The 17,546-nt window shown below is 45.4% G+C and overlaps 1 protein-coding gene across 1 annotated transcript in view; it reads right to left on the bottom strand.

The window, feature by feature from the left end:
* Window positions 1–17,546, bottom strand: part of SLC43A1 (solute carrier family 43 member 1) — a 255,398-nt gene that overhangs the window by 77,734 nt on the left and 160,118 nt on the right. The window contains exons 7-9 of the mRNA XM_075349143.1: window positions 8,410–8,543; window positions 8,006–8,166; window positions 7,580–7,729 (exon numbers count right to left, since the gene is read on the bottom strand). Coding sequence (XP_075205258.1) covers window positions 7,580–7,729; window positions 8,006–8,166; window positions 8,410–8,543 — 445 coding nt within the window. The remainder of the gene's footprint in view (window positions 1–7,579; window positions 7,730–8,005; window positions 8,167–8,409; window positions 8,544–17,546) is intronic.

Here is a 17,546-nt window from a genome sequence, read left to right as displayed (position 1 = left end):
AAAGGGATGGGAAGTCCAAAAGGAAAGGACTCAATGAAACTATGATCATGTCATGGCTGACAAGTAATGAGCCTTCAACACATGCTCCAAAAAGTATAATGGATAAGCTAAAATACAACTGACCAGTGTCAGGCTATTTCTATGCAGAATGCAGAATGCAACAAACAAGTCAGCATAAATTATTAGGGTTATAGTCCTAAGACTTACACATAGCTAAGGTGGTCGCCTGGACGTCTCAAAGCAACAGAAAAGACCCTCCAACTCGCGTTTCGCGGAATAGTGGATGTTAAGAGCTTCTTTAGGGAGGGGTACCAAATAATGCAGCAAAAGGACCTTAAATAAGCGGTCATGTGACCGCATTGGATCTCCAAGTACCTATCATTTGTGTCCTAGCCAATCGGGTCACTGTTCAGGCGCATGCGCGCAGCGCGCCCCACATCACACGCCCCCCGGTCATCCAATGGGAGGAGGCGCACGGAATCCACAGTAACTATGGACGCCGAGTGCCCCCGCCCACCAAAGGAAAGCCAGAGAGGCGGGCAAGGAGACGCGCGGCACGCACGCACGAGCAGGGTCCAGAGGGTGGGACACAGCCCTCAGCCAGAGTGTGCCTCTCAGCCAGTCGGGCTGCGTGTAGTGGCGCATGCGCACCGCGCGGCAAGAGTACACATACGTCAGCCAGCCATCCAGTGAGGGATGATGCATGGAACCCCAGGTGACCAGGGACCCCCAGCAACCCCCCCCACCATATAAGGATGCCGAGCTGATGATGCGGACAGATCACCGCAAGGCACGGACGCGCACGGAATACAAACATGAATAAAAACAAGAATATGAGCATCTAAATGTCCACACCCTGGTAGTACATCAGTATACATATATCACATCATATTAGTTTAAAACATATTAAACATAGTAGGAAGTATTTCTTTAGATGTGATTTTCTTAAAGTGACAGTGCGTCCAATTAAAGGAAGATCCAATATAAATTGCATCAACAGAATTTGAATAAGACAAAGGTCGGGGGGGGGCGCTCGGCGTCCATAGTTACTGTGGATTCCGTGTGCCTCCTCCCATTGGATGACCTGGGGGCGTGTGATGTGGGGGGCGCTGTGCACATGCGGCCGAGCGGTGACCCGATTGGCTAGGACACAAATGATAAGTCCTTGCAGATCCAATGCAGTCACATTGGACCGCTTATTTAAGGTCCTTTTGCTGCATGATTTGGTACACCTACCCTGAAAAAGCTCTTAACATCCACTATTCCGCAAAACAGGCGTTGGAGGGTCTTTTCTGTTGCTGTGAGACGTCCAGGCGACCACCTTAGCTACAGTGTCTACAAGTAGTATTCAACCCCCTGCAGATTTAGCAGGTTTACACATTCGGAATTAACTTGGCATTGCGACATTTGGACTGTAGATCAGCCTGGAAGTGTGAAATGCACTGCAGCAAAAAAGAATGTTATTTCTTTTTTTATTTTTTTTTTTAAATTGTGAAAAGTTTATTCAGAGGGTCATTTATTATTCAACCCCTCAAACCACAAGAATTCTGTTTGGTTCCCCTAAAGTATTAAGAAGTATTTCAGGCACAAAGAAAAATGAGCTTCACATGTTTGGATTAATTATCTCTTTTTCCAGCCTTTTCTGACTAATTAAGACCCTCCCCAAACTTGTGAACAGCACTCATACTTGGTCAACATGGGAAAGACAAAGAAGCATTCCAAGGCCATCAGAGACAAGATCGTGGAGGGTCACAAGGCTGGCAAGAGGTACAAAACCCTTTCCAAGGAGTTGAGCCTACCTGTCTCCACTGTTGGGAGCATCATCCGGAAGTGGAAGGCTTATGGAACTACTGTTAGCCTTCCACAGCCTGGACAGCCTTTGAAAGTTTCCACCCGTGCCGAGGCCAGGCTTGTCCGAAGAGTCAAGGCTAACCCAAGGACAACAAGGAAGGAGCTCCGGGAAGATCTCATGGCAGTGGGGACATTGGTTTCAGTCAATACCATAAGTAACGTACTCCACCGCAATGGTCTCCGTTCCAGACGAGCCCGTAAGGTACCTTTACTTTCAAAGCGTCATGTCAAGGCTCGTCTACAGTTTGCTCATGATCACTTGGAGGACTCTGAGACAGACTGGTTCAAGGTTCTCTGGTCTGATGAGACCAAGATCGAGATCTTTGGTGCCAACCACACACGTGACGTTTGGAGACTGGATGGCACTGCATACGACCCCAAGAATACCATCCCTACAGTCAAGCATGGTGGTGGCAGCATCATGCTGTGGGGCTGTTTCTCAGCCAAGGGGCCTGGCCATCTTGTCCGCATCCATGCGAAGATGGATAGCACGGCCTACCTGGAGATTTTGGCCAAGAACCTCCGCTCCTCCATCAAGGATCTTAAGATGGGTCGTCATTTCATCTTCCAACAAGACAACGACCCAAAGCACACAGCCAAGAAAACCAAGGCCTGGTTCAAGAGGGAAAAAATCAAGGTGTTGCAGTGGCCTAGTCAGTCTCCTGACCTTAACCCAATTGAAAACTTGTGGAAGGAGCTCAAGATTAAAGTCCACATGAGACACCCAAAGAACCTAGATAACTTGGAGAAGATCTGCATGGAGGAGTGGGCCAAGATAACTCCAGAGACCTGTGCCGGCCTGATCAGGTCTTATAAAAGACGATTATTAGCTGTAATTGCAAACAAGGGTTATTCCACAAAATATTAAACCATGGGGTCGAATAATAATTGACCCACACTTTTATGTTGAAAATTTATTAACATTTAACTGAGCAACATAACTTGTTGGTTTGTAAGATTTATGCATCTGTTAATAAATCCTGCTCTTGTTTGAAGTTTGCAGGCTCTAACTTATTTGCATCTTATCAAACCTGCTAAATCTGCAGGGGGTTGAATGCTACTTGTAGGCACTGTGTATATATATATATATATATATATACCGTATATATATATATATATATATATATATATATATATATGTGTGTGTGTGTGTGTGTATATACTACACCTGTAATGTACGTCACTACACCTGTAATATACTACATTACTACACTCCCATATACTACGCCTGTAACATACTACATCACTACACCTGTAATATACTACATTACTACACTCCCATATACTACGCCTGTAACATACTACATCACTACACCTGTAACATACTACATGACTACATTCCCATATACTACACCTGTAATATACTACATCTCTACACCCCCATATACTACACCCATAATGCATAACGCAGGGGGTTGAATACTACTTGTAGGCACTGTATGTGTAAGTCTTAGGACTATAACCCTAATAATTTATGCTGACTTGTTTGTTGCCTTCTGCATAGAAATAGCCTGACACTGGTCAGTTGTATTTTAGCTTATCCATTATACTTTTTGGAGCATGTGTTGAAGGCTCATTACTTGTCAGCCATGACATGATCATAGTTTTGAAAAGAAAAAAACAAAAATTGTATGAAAAATACCCTGAATAATAATGAATAAAATGCATTGTCTGCTATCTTGCTTTACTGCAAGTTGGGGGTGCAGCCCTCCTTATACTGAGGCTGAACAACCAATTGCTTCCCACTTTGTTGTGTATTTAATCTGGGACCCAGCTGACCACTTGTTACCATCCACATTTTTGTTTTGATAGACACAAGTCAGGTATATATAATGGTTTTAACTTTAGTTGGTTAGGGACCGTCCCAGATGGGTACACCGTGACGAGGTGGGACGGCTTCTTACCTTTTTGCAAAAATGTATATACTAAGTACCCTGTTTATTAAGCACTTGCCTTTTATTCATTAATATTCAGGGTATTTTTCATACAATTTTTCTCTTTGTTTTTTTCTTGTCTAAAGGCTGCCATGTACATGCTTGGAACGTGCATGTTTACTGCATTTTTTTACAGCTCAGTTTTTTGGTGTTTTTTTTTTTATGATCATAGTTTTATTGAGTCCTTTCCTTTTGGACTTCCCATCCCTTTGGTGATCCTGCCTGGGCTTTCTCACTAGCATGTTGGTTTTCACCCATTTCCCAGCACCATGACATTGTAATTGTATTAACTGAATCCATTTAACTTTTTCATATTAATTAAAGTTGTTATAGTTTATACTCAGCCTTAAAACTCCTGTCTTCAATTTTTTTCTGCACCTTCCTGACCAGGTAAATTTTTAAATTCTGACCAGTGTTATTTTATGAGGTAATAACTCTGGAACATTTCAACGAATCCCAGCGATTCTGAGACTGTTTCTTCATGACACGTTACAGTTATATTGGTTCCTCAAAAAATCTCTGAATTCTGTGCTCACACCCCATGACTCAGCCTCCAAAGATATAATGCAGTTGCGTGTTCATTGTCTTGATTTCTTGCTTGCCCTATATTGTCATTTGTTGGACCTTGGTGGTTCCACCCTGGGTTTGGGGCGGACCCAGGTTATAAAAGGGGCTGGAGACAACATGGAGGGGCGCAGTCTTCACTTTTGCTCAGTCAGAGCACACCTCCATGTTAGAGCCTCATTGCGGCATAAGCCTATGTTGGGAAGCGGTAGGTAGGGTTAGGCGAACGGTGCCTGTCACGCCAAGATTCGTGGCTCGGCACATCAGGGTCAGGCGCCGTGCTTCCCTCCTGCCGTTCCAGTCTTGCTATAGCAGCCCAGTGGCGTTAACTTGGCTGCGGCTGCTGTGTTTCCTGTCCGATTGTGCCCCCTACGCACACGGACAACGCACCTGCTGCGCCACCAGTCCGATTGTGTCTCCTACGCACACGGACAACGCACCTGCTGCGCCACCTGTCCGATTGTGCCCCCTACGCACACGGACAACGCAGCTGCTGCGCCACCTGTCCGGTTGTGCCCCCTACGCGCACGGACAGCGTACCCCAGGACCCCTGTGGAGTTAACAGGGTGTTCCTTATCCTCCTCGGCTTCCCGGTCAACGCTACTGGTGTACCCATCTGGCCTGACGTGTCCTACACACACGTGGCCAGTCGAGAGGTGGCCAGAAACGCTAATCGGAGGACCGCTCGGCCTGACGTGTCCTACACACGTGGCCGACAGGGCGCTTTCGTGGCGGTCTTCCGGTCAACGCTACGTGGTTACCACCCGGCCTGACGTGTTTCCTGCACACGTGGTTGGTGTAGCGCTAGGTACACCAAAACGCTAATCGGGTTGTCGTCTGGTCTGACGTGTCCCAACATACGTGACCGGTTCCCAGAGTCCCTGGGTTATCTCAGAGCCATCCAGCTCTATAGTCTCCGCCTAACCCTCAGGTGCCAGCAGCTCCGTTGTCATCTGGAGCACGGTGGGCCCCGACTGGCGATTAGGATATATACCCCCTGGTCCTAATCTGCCGGTCCCCCCGTAACACACTATATACTTAAAAAATAATATTTACCACATGTGTACTGTACATCGGCACCATTTTTTTTGTTAGGAAGTTAGAAGGGTTAAAAATTAATTAGTAATTTCTTATTTTTTCCCAACAAACAATTTAGAAAACCAATTTATTTAGGAACTATATCACATCTGAAGTGACTTTGAGAGGCGTATGTGACAAAAAAATACCCAAAAGTGACACCATTCTAAAAACTACAACCCTGAAACTACTCCAAACCACATTCAGGAAGTTTAATAACCCTTCAGGTGCTTCACAGGAACTAAAAATGTGGAAGGAAAAAATTAAAATGTTACTTTTTCCCACAAAAATATTAATTTAAACAAAAATTTAGCATTTTTACAAGGGTAACAGAAGAAAATGCCCATATGATGTGTTGTGCAATTTATCCTGAATACAGAGATACTGTGTATGTGGTAGAAAACTACAATTTGGGCACACGTCAGGGCTCGGAAGGGAAGGAACACCATTTGACTTTTGGAACACAAAATTGTCTGAAATAGATGGCGGATAGCATGTCGCGTTTGGAAAGCCCATGATGTGCCTAAACAGTGGAAACCCTCCACAAGTGACTCCATTTTTGAAAATAGACCCCTCAAGGAACCTAGGTGTGTGGTTTTTTATTTTCACGGCTCAATGTTATAAAATTCTGTGAAGCACCTGTGGGTTCAAGGTGCTCACCACACACCTAGGTTCCTTGAGGGGTCTATTTTCAAAAATGGAGTCACTTGTGGAGGGTTTCCACTGTTTAGGCACATCATGGGCTTTCCAAACGCGACATGCTATCCGCCATCTATTTCAGACAATTTTGTGTTCCAAAAGTCAAATGGTGTTCCTTCCCTTCCGAGCCCTGACGTGTGCCCAAATTGTAGTTTTCTACCACATACACAGTATCTCTGTATTCAGGATAAATTGCACAACACATCATATGGGCATTTTCTTCTGTTACCCTTGTAAAAATGCTAAATTTTTGTTTAAATTAATATTTTTGTGGGAAAAAGTAACATTTTAATTTTTTCCTTCCACATTTTTAGTTCCTGTGAAGCACCTGAAGGGTTATTAAACTTCCTGAATGTGGTTTGGAGTAGTTTCAGGGTTGTAGTTTTTAGAATGGTGTCACTTTTGGGTATTTTTTTGTCACATACGCCTCTCAAAGTCACTTCAGATGTGATATAGTTCCTAAATAAATTGGTTTTCTAAATTGTTTGTTGGGAAAAAATAAGAAATTACTAATTAATTTTTAACCCTTCTAACTTCCTAACAAAAAAAATGGTGCCGATGTACAGTACACATGTGGTAAATATTATTTTTTAAGTATATAGTGTGTTACGGGGGGACCGGCAGATTAGGACCAGGGGGTATATATCCTAATCGCCAGTCGGGGCCCACCGTGCTCCAGATGACAACGGAGCTGCTGGCACCTGAGGGTTAGGCGGAGACTATAGAGCTGGATGGCTCTGAGATAACCCAGGGACTCTGGGAACCGGTCACGTATGTTGGGACACGTCAGACCAGACGACAACCCGATTAGCGTTTTGGTGTACCTAGCGCTACACCAACCACGTGTGCAGGAAACACGTCAGGCCGGGTGGTAACCACGTAGCGTTGACCGGAAGACCGCCACGAAAGCGCCCTGTCGGCCACGTGTGTAGGACACGTCAGGCCGAGCGGTCCTCCGATTAGCGTTTCTGGCCACCTCTCGACTGGCCACGTGTGTGTAGGACACGTCAGGCCAGATGGTAGTAAACTACTGTTTGGTGCACTGCATGGCTCAGAAGGGACGGAGTGCCATTTTGCCTGGAATAGAATGTAGATGGCATGTCACATTTGAAGAGCCTCTGACATGCCAAAACAGCAGAAGCCCCCACAAGTGACCCCATTTTAGAAACTACACCTCTCAAATTCATCTTGGAGATTAGTGAGCATTTTTAACTTTCAGGCAATTCACAGAAGTGTATAACATTGGGATGAGTAAATGAAAATGAAAAAGTTTTTCCGCTGAAATTTTGCTTTGGCACTTAAGTGTTTACTTTTCACAGTTTAACTCAAATTTATTCAGTTTAATGCTAAACTAAATGATCTGTCATGTCTATGATATGCCTAGTTTCTATGTCCATATATTAGATTGGTTTTGCTATCAGCACAATTACATATATACATACATACATACTAACCATTCTCTTGTGTCCCAAGCACCAAATATTCTATCATCCTGTTCATTGATGCCATGAAGAAAATTATACGAAGCTGAGTCATCATCATAGTGATAAGGGAGAAGAGGAAAATAGGAGAACATGCACTCTGTCGGAATGTGGGAGTAGATCCTGCATAAGCAATAAATAAATATTTCAGTTTGTGTCATATTCTGGATATACCGGTATTAATTTATATTTTCTTTTATCAGGAAGGGTCTCTAATATAACTCATAATGGTCACAATCCACACACACAAGAAAACCTAACATTTTATTCTTAAAACTAAGGAGACATCTACATATTGGCATCTGCTCTATAGTTGTGATGGGCACTTGTTCACCTACAGAATAAATCTTCATAGTTGACAGTGCTCATATCATACTTTATCTTATGTTATATTCTTACCGTTCTTTTTTGCAGGTTTTGGCAAGTCTTCATTGGATAAATGCTGCTCCTCAGGATCACCTTTTCTACTTAACCGTTGACCAACAGTGGTCACATGGGTGTAAAACTGATCTCCAGTGACTTTGTGGTCTAGTGCAAGAGTGCGTAGTGTGACCTTTTTCCTGTGAGATCATCAGAGAATGTGTGAGAATCAGTTACAAGGGAGTATGTCTGAGATGTTTCATGTTGGTCAATGTCACTTCATAAGCTTTAATTTTGAGGCAGAATTGTTCCATCATATTTCCCCTTCCAAGTCTTTTGAAACTGTGCCACAGTTTAGAGTGAAGCAGCACCATTATCTTCTGTGGTACAATTAACTCTCTAGCTGTAAAAAAAAGAGCACTGTTGTGTCATTTCACACTCACGTAAAGGCAGACTCTTCTGGAGAAGGGATGGATTCCTTAGGCCAGTTGATGAGACAGTTGAGAAAAATCAGGCAGGCTAAACTAGACCAGCCTAACATAATCCCCATAAACGAAACTCCTGCTTCATATATAAGCTGTAGAAAGTTGGGATAGAAAGGATAAGTATGAAAGGGGATGAATATAATTAGAACATATTATAGAACTTAGGACTCACTCACAAAAACATATAACATGGGCGAGTGCTATCTGATGTGTCAGATAGCACTTGGCCCAATATTATGCCATGGGGCAGTGCCGACCAGCTCTTCACACTGCATGCTGCAATTGGCAGTGAATATCGAATGGGGCGCATCCATTCAAGTCTATGGGTGCGTGCAAAGCATTGGACTGCACTGATGTTATCTTAGTGCAGTCCGATTAAAGCCAACACAGACAATGGAGAAGATGGAAAAATTAAGTTCTCCATCTTACCTGTGCTCTGATTCTCACATGCAAGACAATTGGATCTCAGTAAACTGACATTGGCTCAAACTCTGATCAGAGTGTCATTAACATAATCATGTGAGAATATACGCCTGTGCGAGCACAGCCTAACATTTATTTTCACGATTATAATTATGTCAAAGACAAGCATTTGAAAAATAATGAGGCATTATTCACAAATTGCAGATTGAAATGGTCAGAGTACACCAGTATGAAGCTAAAATCAGTGCCTGACAAGAATAGCATATATTTACACAGTACATTTTTCTTTTACATTTCCTGTGCTTTAATGAATTTATTTTGGTTTGGGCTTATTAATGAATAAATTGCATATTGCAGGCATGTAATTTTTTATTTTTTTCCTATAACTAGGATTAGACCTCACCAAACTGAGCTCCCTTTTATACACGATAAAAATTTACACTTGAGTACAAACCACAGGCATCTTGTTATAGAGCAGTAATTTATTCATTTGACTAACCAACTTTCGAAGGAAATCTGCTGCCAAGTTAATCTTGCCTTGTGTAAGAGATGTCTAAAATTATGTAAGAGGCTACCCTCTCACAGTAAGCCTTTTGGTGATTTTTTCACAATGCATATTTTCTCCACGTCAAACATGCAGTGTCTAAGGCCACACGCACACATTAAGGCCGGTTTCAGACGTCCGTGTTTCAGGTACGTGTGATATCCGTTTTTAACACTGATGGCACACGTAACCATGTTATTCTATGCTGTACTCACACGGTTGTGTTTTCACACGGGCCGTGTGACCCCTCGTGGCCCCGCACGCACACACACAGTCATGTCCGTTTTTTCTCTGGCAGCACGGGTGATCTATGTGACATCAGTATGACATGTACCGGAGAAAACACAGGTCTTTTAAATAAAAAGATTTTCTACATTTACCTGTATCCAGCAGTGCTTTCTTCGGCTCTACTGTCTCCCACTCCTGATCCCTACTCATTATACTCACTGACTATTCACTCCACTGAGGAGCTCGAAGCCGGAGCAGCGCTGGGGACTTCAGTGCCGGGGACCGCATCGCTGGGGACAAGTGAGTATCCAGCAGAGTGTGTGCGTGTGTGTTCAGTGTATACATGCATGTGCGCTATGTGTGTGTATGTGCTCAGTGTATCCATGTATACTATGAACAATGAAAAATACATTTAGCTATCTGAAAAAAAGGAAATACATGAATGATTTACCATTTTTCATGTTTATATTTTGATAGTGGTTAGTGTGCAGCTTATCCTTATTATAGTCATGTATTTTAGGCTAGCACCTAAGTCACATATAGGTGTTCCATTTAGTCTTTTTTCTGAATAGCATGCAGCTTCTTCTGACTGAGAACCCAGAACCCCGCCCTATTACCAGACTCTTTTCATAATCCTATATAGCCAGGAGCCTGTTTTCCCATACTTGCAGATTTTTAAGAGCACATAGAGGCATTAACGTTAGGTTCCCGAAAAATTAGAGATTACTGTTATGATCTGGTCACCGTGGATGATCACAAAAATCCCATCAGCAGAAAAACACAAGAGTAGTTGGAACCTGAGCTGACCGCAATCCCCTATCTGTCAGACAACGCTAGAAGTAGCCGTGGAGCGTTCCTAAACACACTTAGACGCCACATCAGAGCCGGAGAATCTTACTACACCTCACAGATAGAAATAAGGAAACCTATCATATAGATTAGCAAAGGTGAGGCCCGACTTCCTAGATAGAACAGGACAAGACAGATAGCTTATTGTGGTCAGTGCAAAAAACCCTGCGGAAAAATACCAATCTCCTGATAAGAAAAATACTGAGCACACATGGACTCTTCCCCACTATATAAGGTACTCTTGTAAATAATTGGAGAAACAAAATAACAAAAAAACACAAGAAATACTAAAGTGCAAATAATCAAATAGAACAGAGAGAATCTCCCTTTTCTTGCAGTGGGACCTGCAAAGGGGGAACCCCCATGCTCATCAAAACAGAAAGACAATTCCTCTCCTGCAAGAAAACAGACTTTAAGCAAAACAAAAAGAAAAACAAACACCCTTAGGTGTGAATCAGGCAGTAAAGCAAATAACTTGCAACTTATGTGGAATGGGAAAGCCACAGGAAAAATGGAAGGACAACTCCAAGCCAATTAAGAGACTGAGGAACAACAACAATAACTGTCCCCAGCCAGTAGACACTGCTCTACTATATAACCCAGGCTGATCTGCAATTGGGCTTCCCAAACTCCAAATTAACTCCCACACCTGTTGAGGCACAGTTAGCTTCACCCCCAGTCCTGACCACCAGAGGGAGCTCCAAACCATCACCTCCTTGGATGACATTCACAACAGTACCCCCCCCCCCCTTGAGGAGGGGTCACCAAACCCTCACCAAAACCACTGGGTCCATCAGGCTGGGCATGATGGAAGGCACAAACCAATCTGTCAGCATGAATGTCAGAAGCAAAAGCCCAAGAATTGTCCTCCTGACCATAACCCTTTCACTTAATAAGGTACTGAAGCTTTCGTCCATTAAGACAGGAATCCAAAATCTTCTCAACTTCATACTACAGATCTCCTTCTACCAACACAGGGTCTGGGGGCGCCGCTGTGGGAACTACTGGCTCCACATGCTTATTCAACAAAGACTTATGAAAAACATTGTGAATTCTAAACGACTCAGGAGGAGCGAAACAAAAAGATTAATGATCTCCGAAATCTTATAGGGTCCAATAAATCTTGACTTAAACTTAGGAGAAGAAACTCTCATAGGAACATTCCTGGAGGACAGCCAAATTATGTTCCCCACTTTAAACCGGGGATGAACAGTCCTACACCGGTTGGCAAACCTTTATGCATTCTCCTGGGACTGAAACAGTTTGTCCACTACTTGCCCCCAAATCTGCTGCATTCTATCCACCACAGAACCAACTCATGGACAGGCTGAAGCCTCAACCTGCCCTAAAGAGAACCTAGGATGAATCCCAAAATTGCAGAAAAAAAGAGACATCAAAGTAGCAGAGCTAGCCCTCTTATTGAGAGCAATAAATGGCAAAAAAGAAACCCAGTCATCCTGATCCGCAGATACAAAACAGCTCATATAGGTTTCCAAGGCATGATTTGCTCTCGCAGTTTGACCATTGGTCTGAGGATGAAAAGCAGAAGAAAAAGACAGCCCAATTCCTAATTTAGAACAAAATGCTCTCCAAAATCTGGACACAAATTGTACTTCTCTGTCTGACACAATATTCTCAGGAATACCATGTAAACGAACCACCTGTTGAAAAAACAAGGGCACCAACTCTGAAGAAGACGGCAACTTCAGCAATGGTACCAAATGGACCATCTTAGAGAATCTATCACAAATAACCCAAATAACCATCATTCTCTTAGATACAGGAAGATCCGAAATAAAATCCATGGCGATATGAGTCCAAGATCTTTTAGGCACAGGCAATGGCAACAACAACTCACTAGAATGTGAACAACAAGGCTTGGATCTAGAACAAATCCCACAGGATTGCACAAAACTCTTGACATCCCGGGATAAAGAAGGCCACCAAAAATACCTACTCACAAGATCCCTAGTACCAAAAATCCCAGGATGACCAGCCAATACGAAACAATGAATCTCGGATATAACTCTAGTCCTCATTGATCAGGGACATACAGTTTCCCCACAGGACATCTCTCAGGTTTGTCCCCCTGAAATCTCTCAAGTGCTAACCTCAAATCGGGCGAAATAGCGGAGAGGACCACACCTTCATTGAGGATGGTACATGGCTCGACCACATTAAGAGAATCCGCAAAGAAACTTCTTGAGAGGGCATTGGCTTTAATATTCTTGGTGCCCAGAAGAAAAGAGACCACAAAATTGAAACGTGTAAAAAATAGAGCCCACCTAGCCTGCCTAGGATTCAGTCTCTTGGCAAATTCCAGGTCAGTCAGATTCTTATGATCAGTGAGCACCACAACTTAACCCCTTAAAGGGGTGGTTCACCCATTTTTTTTATTTTCTGTATGAGCTATACTTACCTTTCTAGGCGTCTTCTCCATTGGCTTCTGTTTCCAGTTCTGGCACTGAGCGGCGCTATCCTGCACGCTCAGTGCCGGTCACATGACCCCCTGGTGCTGAGGCCGCCAGCATCCTCTGACGTCCCGGCATTTCCGGGCTCTCAAACAAGACGGGTACGTCACAGGATGCCGGCGCCACTCAGATTGAGTGACAGGGCTGTGGGCGGTGACTACCGCACATCACAGCCCAGCATCGAGGGGAGGAGCCGGAAGACGTCACTGTGGAGCCGGCTAGAGCCCTGCAGATGGTGAGCCACGGGGCGCCAGTGTGCAGTACAGGGGGGGGGTCTTCAGCTGAATCCCCCCCTGCACGTAAGTATGTGCTCACACTGTCCACCCGCCCGCTCTGCTGCGATGTCAAGAGAGCGGCCGGTGTCGGGCAGTGTGATCATCTGCTCCTCCCAGCAGCAAGACACTGACAGGCATGTCACCGCTGTGCTCTGCCATCTGTCCTGCTGCATGGGACCAACTGTCTGCACTCTGTCACCTGCACCACAAGTCACAGAGTGGAGACAGTTGGTGACAGAGCACCTCTGCCCCCCCCCTGTTCTTTCCCCACTCTCTTCTCTCCCCCCACTCTTCTCCCCCTCCCCTCTTCCCCCTCTTCTCTGCCCCCCTCTTATCCCTCTCTCCTCTCCCCTCTCTTTTCCCTCGCTCTCTTCCCCCCGCGCTCTCTTTTCCTCCCCCCTGCACTCTCTTTTCCTCCCCCCTGCGCTCTCTTTTCCTCCCCCCTGCGCTCTCTTTTCCTCCCCCCTGCGCTCTCTTTTCCTCCCCCCTCGCTCTCTTTTCCTCCCCCCTCGCTCTCTTCTCCCCCCCTCGCTCTCTTTTCCTCCCCCCTCGCTCTCTTTTCCTCCCCCCCTCGCTCTCTTTTCCTCCCCCCTCGCTCTCTTTTCCTCCCCCCTCGCTCTGTTCTCCCCCCCTCGCTCTCTTTCCCCCCCCGCTCGCTCTCTTCCCCCCCGCTCGCTCTCTTCCCCCCCCTCGCTCTCTTTTCCTCCCCCCCTCGCTCTCTTTTCCTCCCCCCCTCGCTCTCTTTTCCTCCCCCCTCGCTCTCTTTTCCTCCCCCCTCGCTCTCTTTTCCCCCCCTCGCTCTCTTTTCCTCCCCCCTCGCTCTCTTTTCCTCCCCCCCGCTCTGTTCTCCCCCCCTCGCTCTCTTTCCCCCCCCGCTCGCTCTCTTTCCCCCCCCGCTCGCTCTCTTTTCCTCCCTCCTCGCTCTCTTTTCCTCCCCCCTCGCTCTCTTTTCCTCCCCCCTCGCTCTTTTTTCCTCCCCCCTCGCTCTCTTTTCCTCCCCCCCTCGCTCTCTTTTCCTCCCCCCCTCGCTCTCTTTTCCTCCCCCCCTCGCTCTCTTTTCCTCCCCCCTCGCTCTGTTCTCCCCCCCTCACTCTCTTTCCCCCCCGCTCGCTCTCTTTCCCCCCGCTCGCTCTCTTTTCCTCCCCCCTCGCTCTCTTTTCCTCCCCCCTCGCTCTCTTTTTCTCCCCCCTCGCTTTCTTTTCCTCCCCCCCCTCGCTCTCTCTCTTTTCCCTCGCTCTCTCCTGGCATGGTCAGTACAGAAATCTCCATCGTGGAGGGGTGAGAGGGAGTAATAAACATGGAGTCCCTACTGTGTCTGTGTATTTATTTCTAATAAAGTATTTTTCTCTGTGTGGTCTTTTTTTTTAACCCTTTATTGGAGATTCTTAATGGCCAGGTCAACCTTGGCCTGACATTAAGAATCTCGGGCTTTATACCAGCGGGTAAAACATAGCTGGTATTAACCCCTTATTACCCAGCGTGCCACCTGGAAGAGTTGGATACAGCGCCGGAAGATGGTGCTTCTATGAAAGCGCCATTTTCTGGGGCGGCTGTGGACTGCAATTCGCAGCGGGGGGTCCAGAAAGTTTGGGCACCCTTCACTGCGGATTCCAATCCCCAGCTGCCTAGTTGTACCTGGCTTGACTCAAAAATTCGGCGAAGCCCATGTCATTTTTTTTTTTATTTATTTCATGAAATTCATGAAAAAAAAAAAAAGGGTTTTCTCTATATTTTTGGTTCCCAGCCGGGTACAACTAGGCAGCTGGGGGTTGGGGGCAGCCCGTAGCTGCCTGCTGTACCTGGCTAGCATACAAAAATATGGCGAAGCCCACGTCATTTTCTTAAAAACGTTTTCAGGGAAAAACCTTTATAAAAAAAAAATGCTTCCCTGCATTTCTATTGCCAGTGAAAGTAACACCAAGCAGCGGGGGCTAGCAGCCAGTAGCTGCTTTGGTTACCCTTAGCAACAGAAAATGCAGCGGGAGCCCACAAACAATGTGATTTTTTTGTTTTTTTATTTTTAATGACTTTTTAAAACAAATCGGCATGGGCTTCGCCCATCGAGCACCAGAGCATTTTACTGCTCAATTCATCCCAAGTAATCAGATGACTCCAGTGTCGGCCGATTACTTGTTCTGTGTCCCCCTGCATCAATCGCAGCGTGTACGGGCTGTGAGGTCAGCGGAGTGGAGACAGTGACATGCTCTGCTCTGACACATAGTGTGCTGCATGTCACTATCTTTCTCCACTCTGGGACTTGTAGTGCAGGTGACCGGATGCTACATGTCACTAACTGTCTCCACTATGGGACTTGTTGTGCAGGTGAGAGTGTATACAGTTGGTACTATGCAGCAGAAATCACAGAGTGGGGCAGTTAGTGACATGTATCATCCGGTCACCTGCACAAGAAGTCCCAGAGTGGATACAGTGACATGCAGCACACTATGTGTCAGAGCAGAGCATGTCACCAACTTGCTCTGCTCTGTCACCTGCAGTGCTGCATGTCACGTTTTTGCCGCGATTTGGTGCCTTTTTTGCTGCGTTTTTGCTCACTGCGTTTTTAATCAGTGCACAATGCCATTAAAGATTGTTGATGAAAAAAATAAAAAAGGTCTGATGTCATTTCCTTATTCAAAATGTTCATTGTATGCAGGAGAGCAGACAGCAGCTGCAGAACTACAAGGCTCAGCATCCTCCATCCAGGACTGTATGCAGTTTTTTACCCAAAAAGAAAAAAAAAAAGATGTGGGCTTCGCCATATTTTTGTATGCTAGCCGGGTACAGCAGGCAGGTACGGGCTGCCCCCAACCCCCAGCTGCCTAGTTGTACCCGGCTGGGAACCAAAAATATAGAGAAGCCCTTTTTTTTTTTAGTTCATGAATTTCATGAAATAATTAAAAAAAAAAAATGACGTGAGCTTTGCCTAATTTTGGTGTCCAGCCGGGTACAACTAGGCCAAACCGCCAAAATCTAGACAGATGAAATACATCTCCACCTTGCTATGCACCCCAATTTGGGATGTATTCCATCTGTCTAGATTTTGGCGGTTGGTGACTGTTCACATTAAGTCATCAGGCCTTGTCCACAGGCTATTTACTTCATGCAGCATTTGCTTGGACCTGTCCCGCCCACAGCCATGACTCAGTCATGGGTACGGGATTGAAATAGACTAGGTGAGTGCTGCTAAGAGCAGTTCTACTATTCATATGTGAGGCCGTATGGCACATTTTCTAAAAATATTTTAGTGTAGGACTGCCTCAAATGAGATTTGCCGTGACGTGGCGAGGCAGCTCAAGAAATTGCAATTTTTTGCCAAAAATCTCAAAATTTTTATAAGTACAGTTTGGAATGTTTAGTGCTGAAGTGCACATTTAGTGCTGGCTTTTTGTTTTTTCTTCATTGAATTGGTCGGTGGTTGACCTCCACCTTGCTATGCACCCCAATTTGGGATGTATTCCATGTATTACCCCTTATATAACAGTAAACCTAAACATGTTTGGTGTCTCCGAACTCACACTAACATCAGGCATCACACCCACACATGAGTTTTACCATATAGTGAACACAGTGAATAAAATATCTCAAAAACAATAGTGCCATCACACTTTTTTTGCAATTTTTCCGCATTTGGATTTTTTTTACATTTTTCAGTACATTATATGTAGTGATGAGCGAGCATGCTTGTAACTACTCGGTACTCGCACGAGTATCGCTGTACTCGGGCTGCTCGGCGGGGACCGAGTAATCTCGCGATACTCGTGCTGTACTCGTGGTCTTCATTTCTGCATGTTGGCGCTCTTTTGAGAGCCAGCCCTCATGCAGGGATTGGCTGGCAGACCACTGCAATGCCACAGCCCTGTTAGTTGTGGAATTGCAGTGATTGGCCGGCCTGCACAGCGTGACCGAGCCTTTATACCGGCCGGCGCGCTGTGCTCTGCTCACAGCTATCCAGACAGTCAGTGCAGGGAGAGTGTCGCTGATTCAGGGAAAGCTTTGCGGCCCTTTATAGTTAGTTCCGGAGCAGGGCTGCAAACAGTGTGACCAGAAGTCCTTCTCAGGACTATTCTAGTTGTATACAGGCAGGCAGGGTATAGCCAGGTCGGAGTACAGTAGCAGAGTCCTTCTCAGGACTATTGTTGCTATATACAGGCAGGGTATAGCCAGGTCGGAATACAGGCTAGTGACCAGAAGAGTCCTTGTCAGGACTATTGTAGCAGTATACAGGCAGGCAGGCAGGCAGGGTATATAGCCATTCCTAGTGGTGACCGTATACCAGCCTTCATCATATCTGGGGCTGGTGTACAC

This window comes from Anomaloglossus baeobatrachus, chromosome 5, assembly GCF_048569485.1.
Source record: "Anomaloglossus baeobatrachus isolate aAnoBae1 chromosome 5, aAnoBae1.hap1, whole genome shotgun sequence".
NCBI classification, from domain to species: Eukaryota; Metazoa; Chordata; class Amphibia; order Anura; family Aromobatidae; genus Anomaloglossus; species Anomaloglossus baeobatrachus.
The sequence above is the reverse complement of the archived record's forward strand: the minus strand, read 5'-3'. Positions and strand labels throughout refer to the sequence as shown.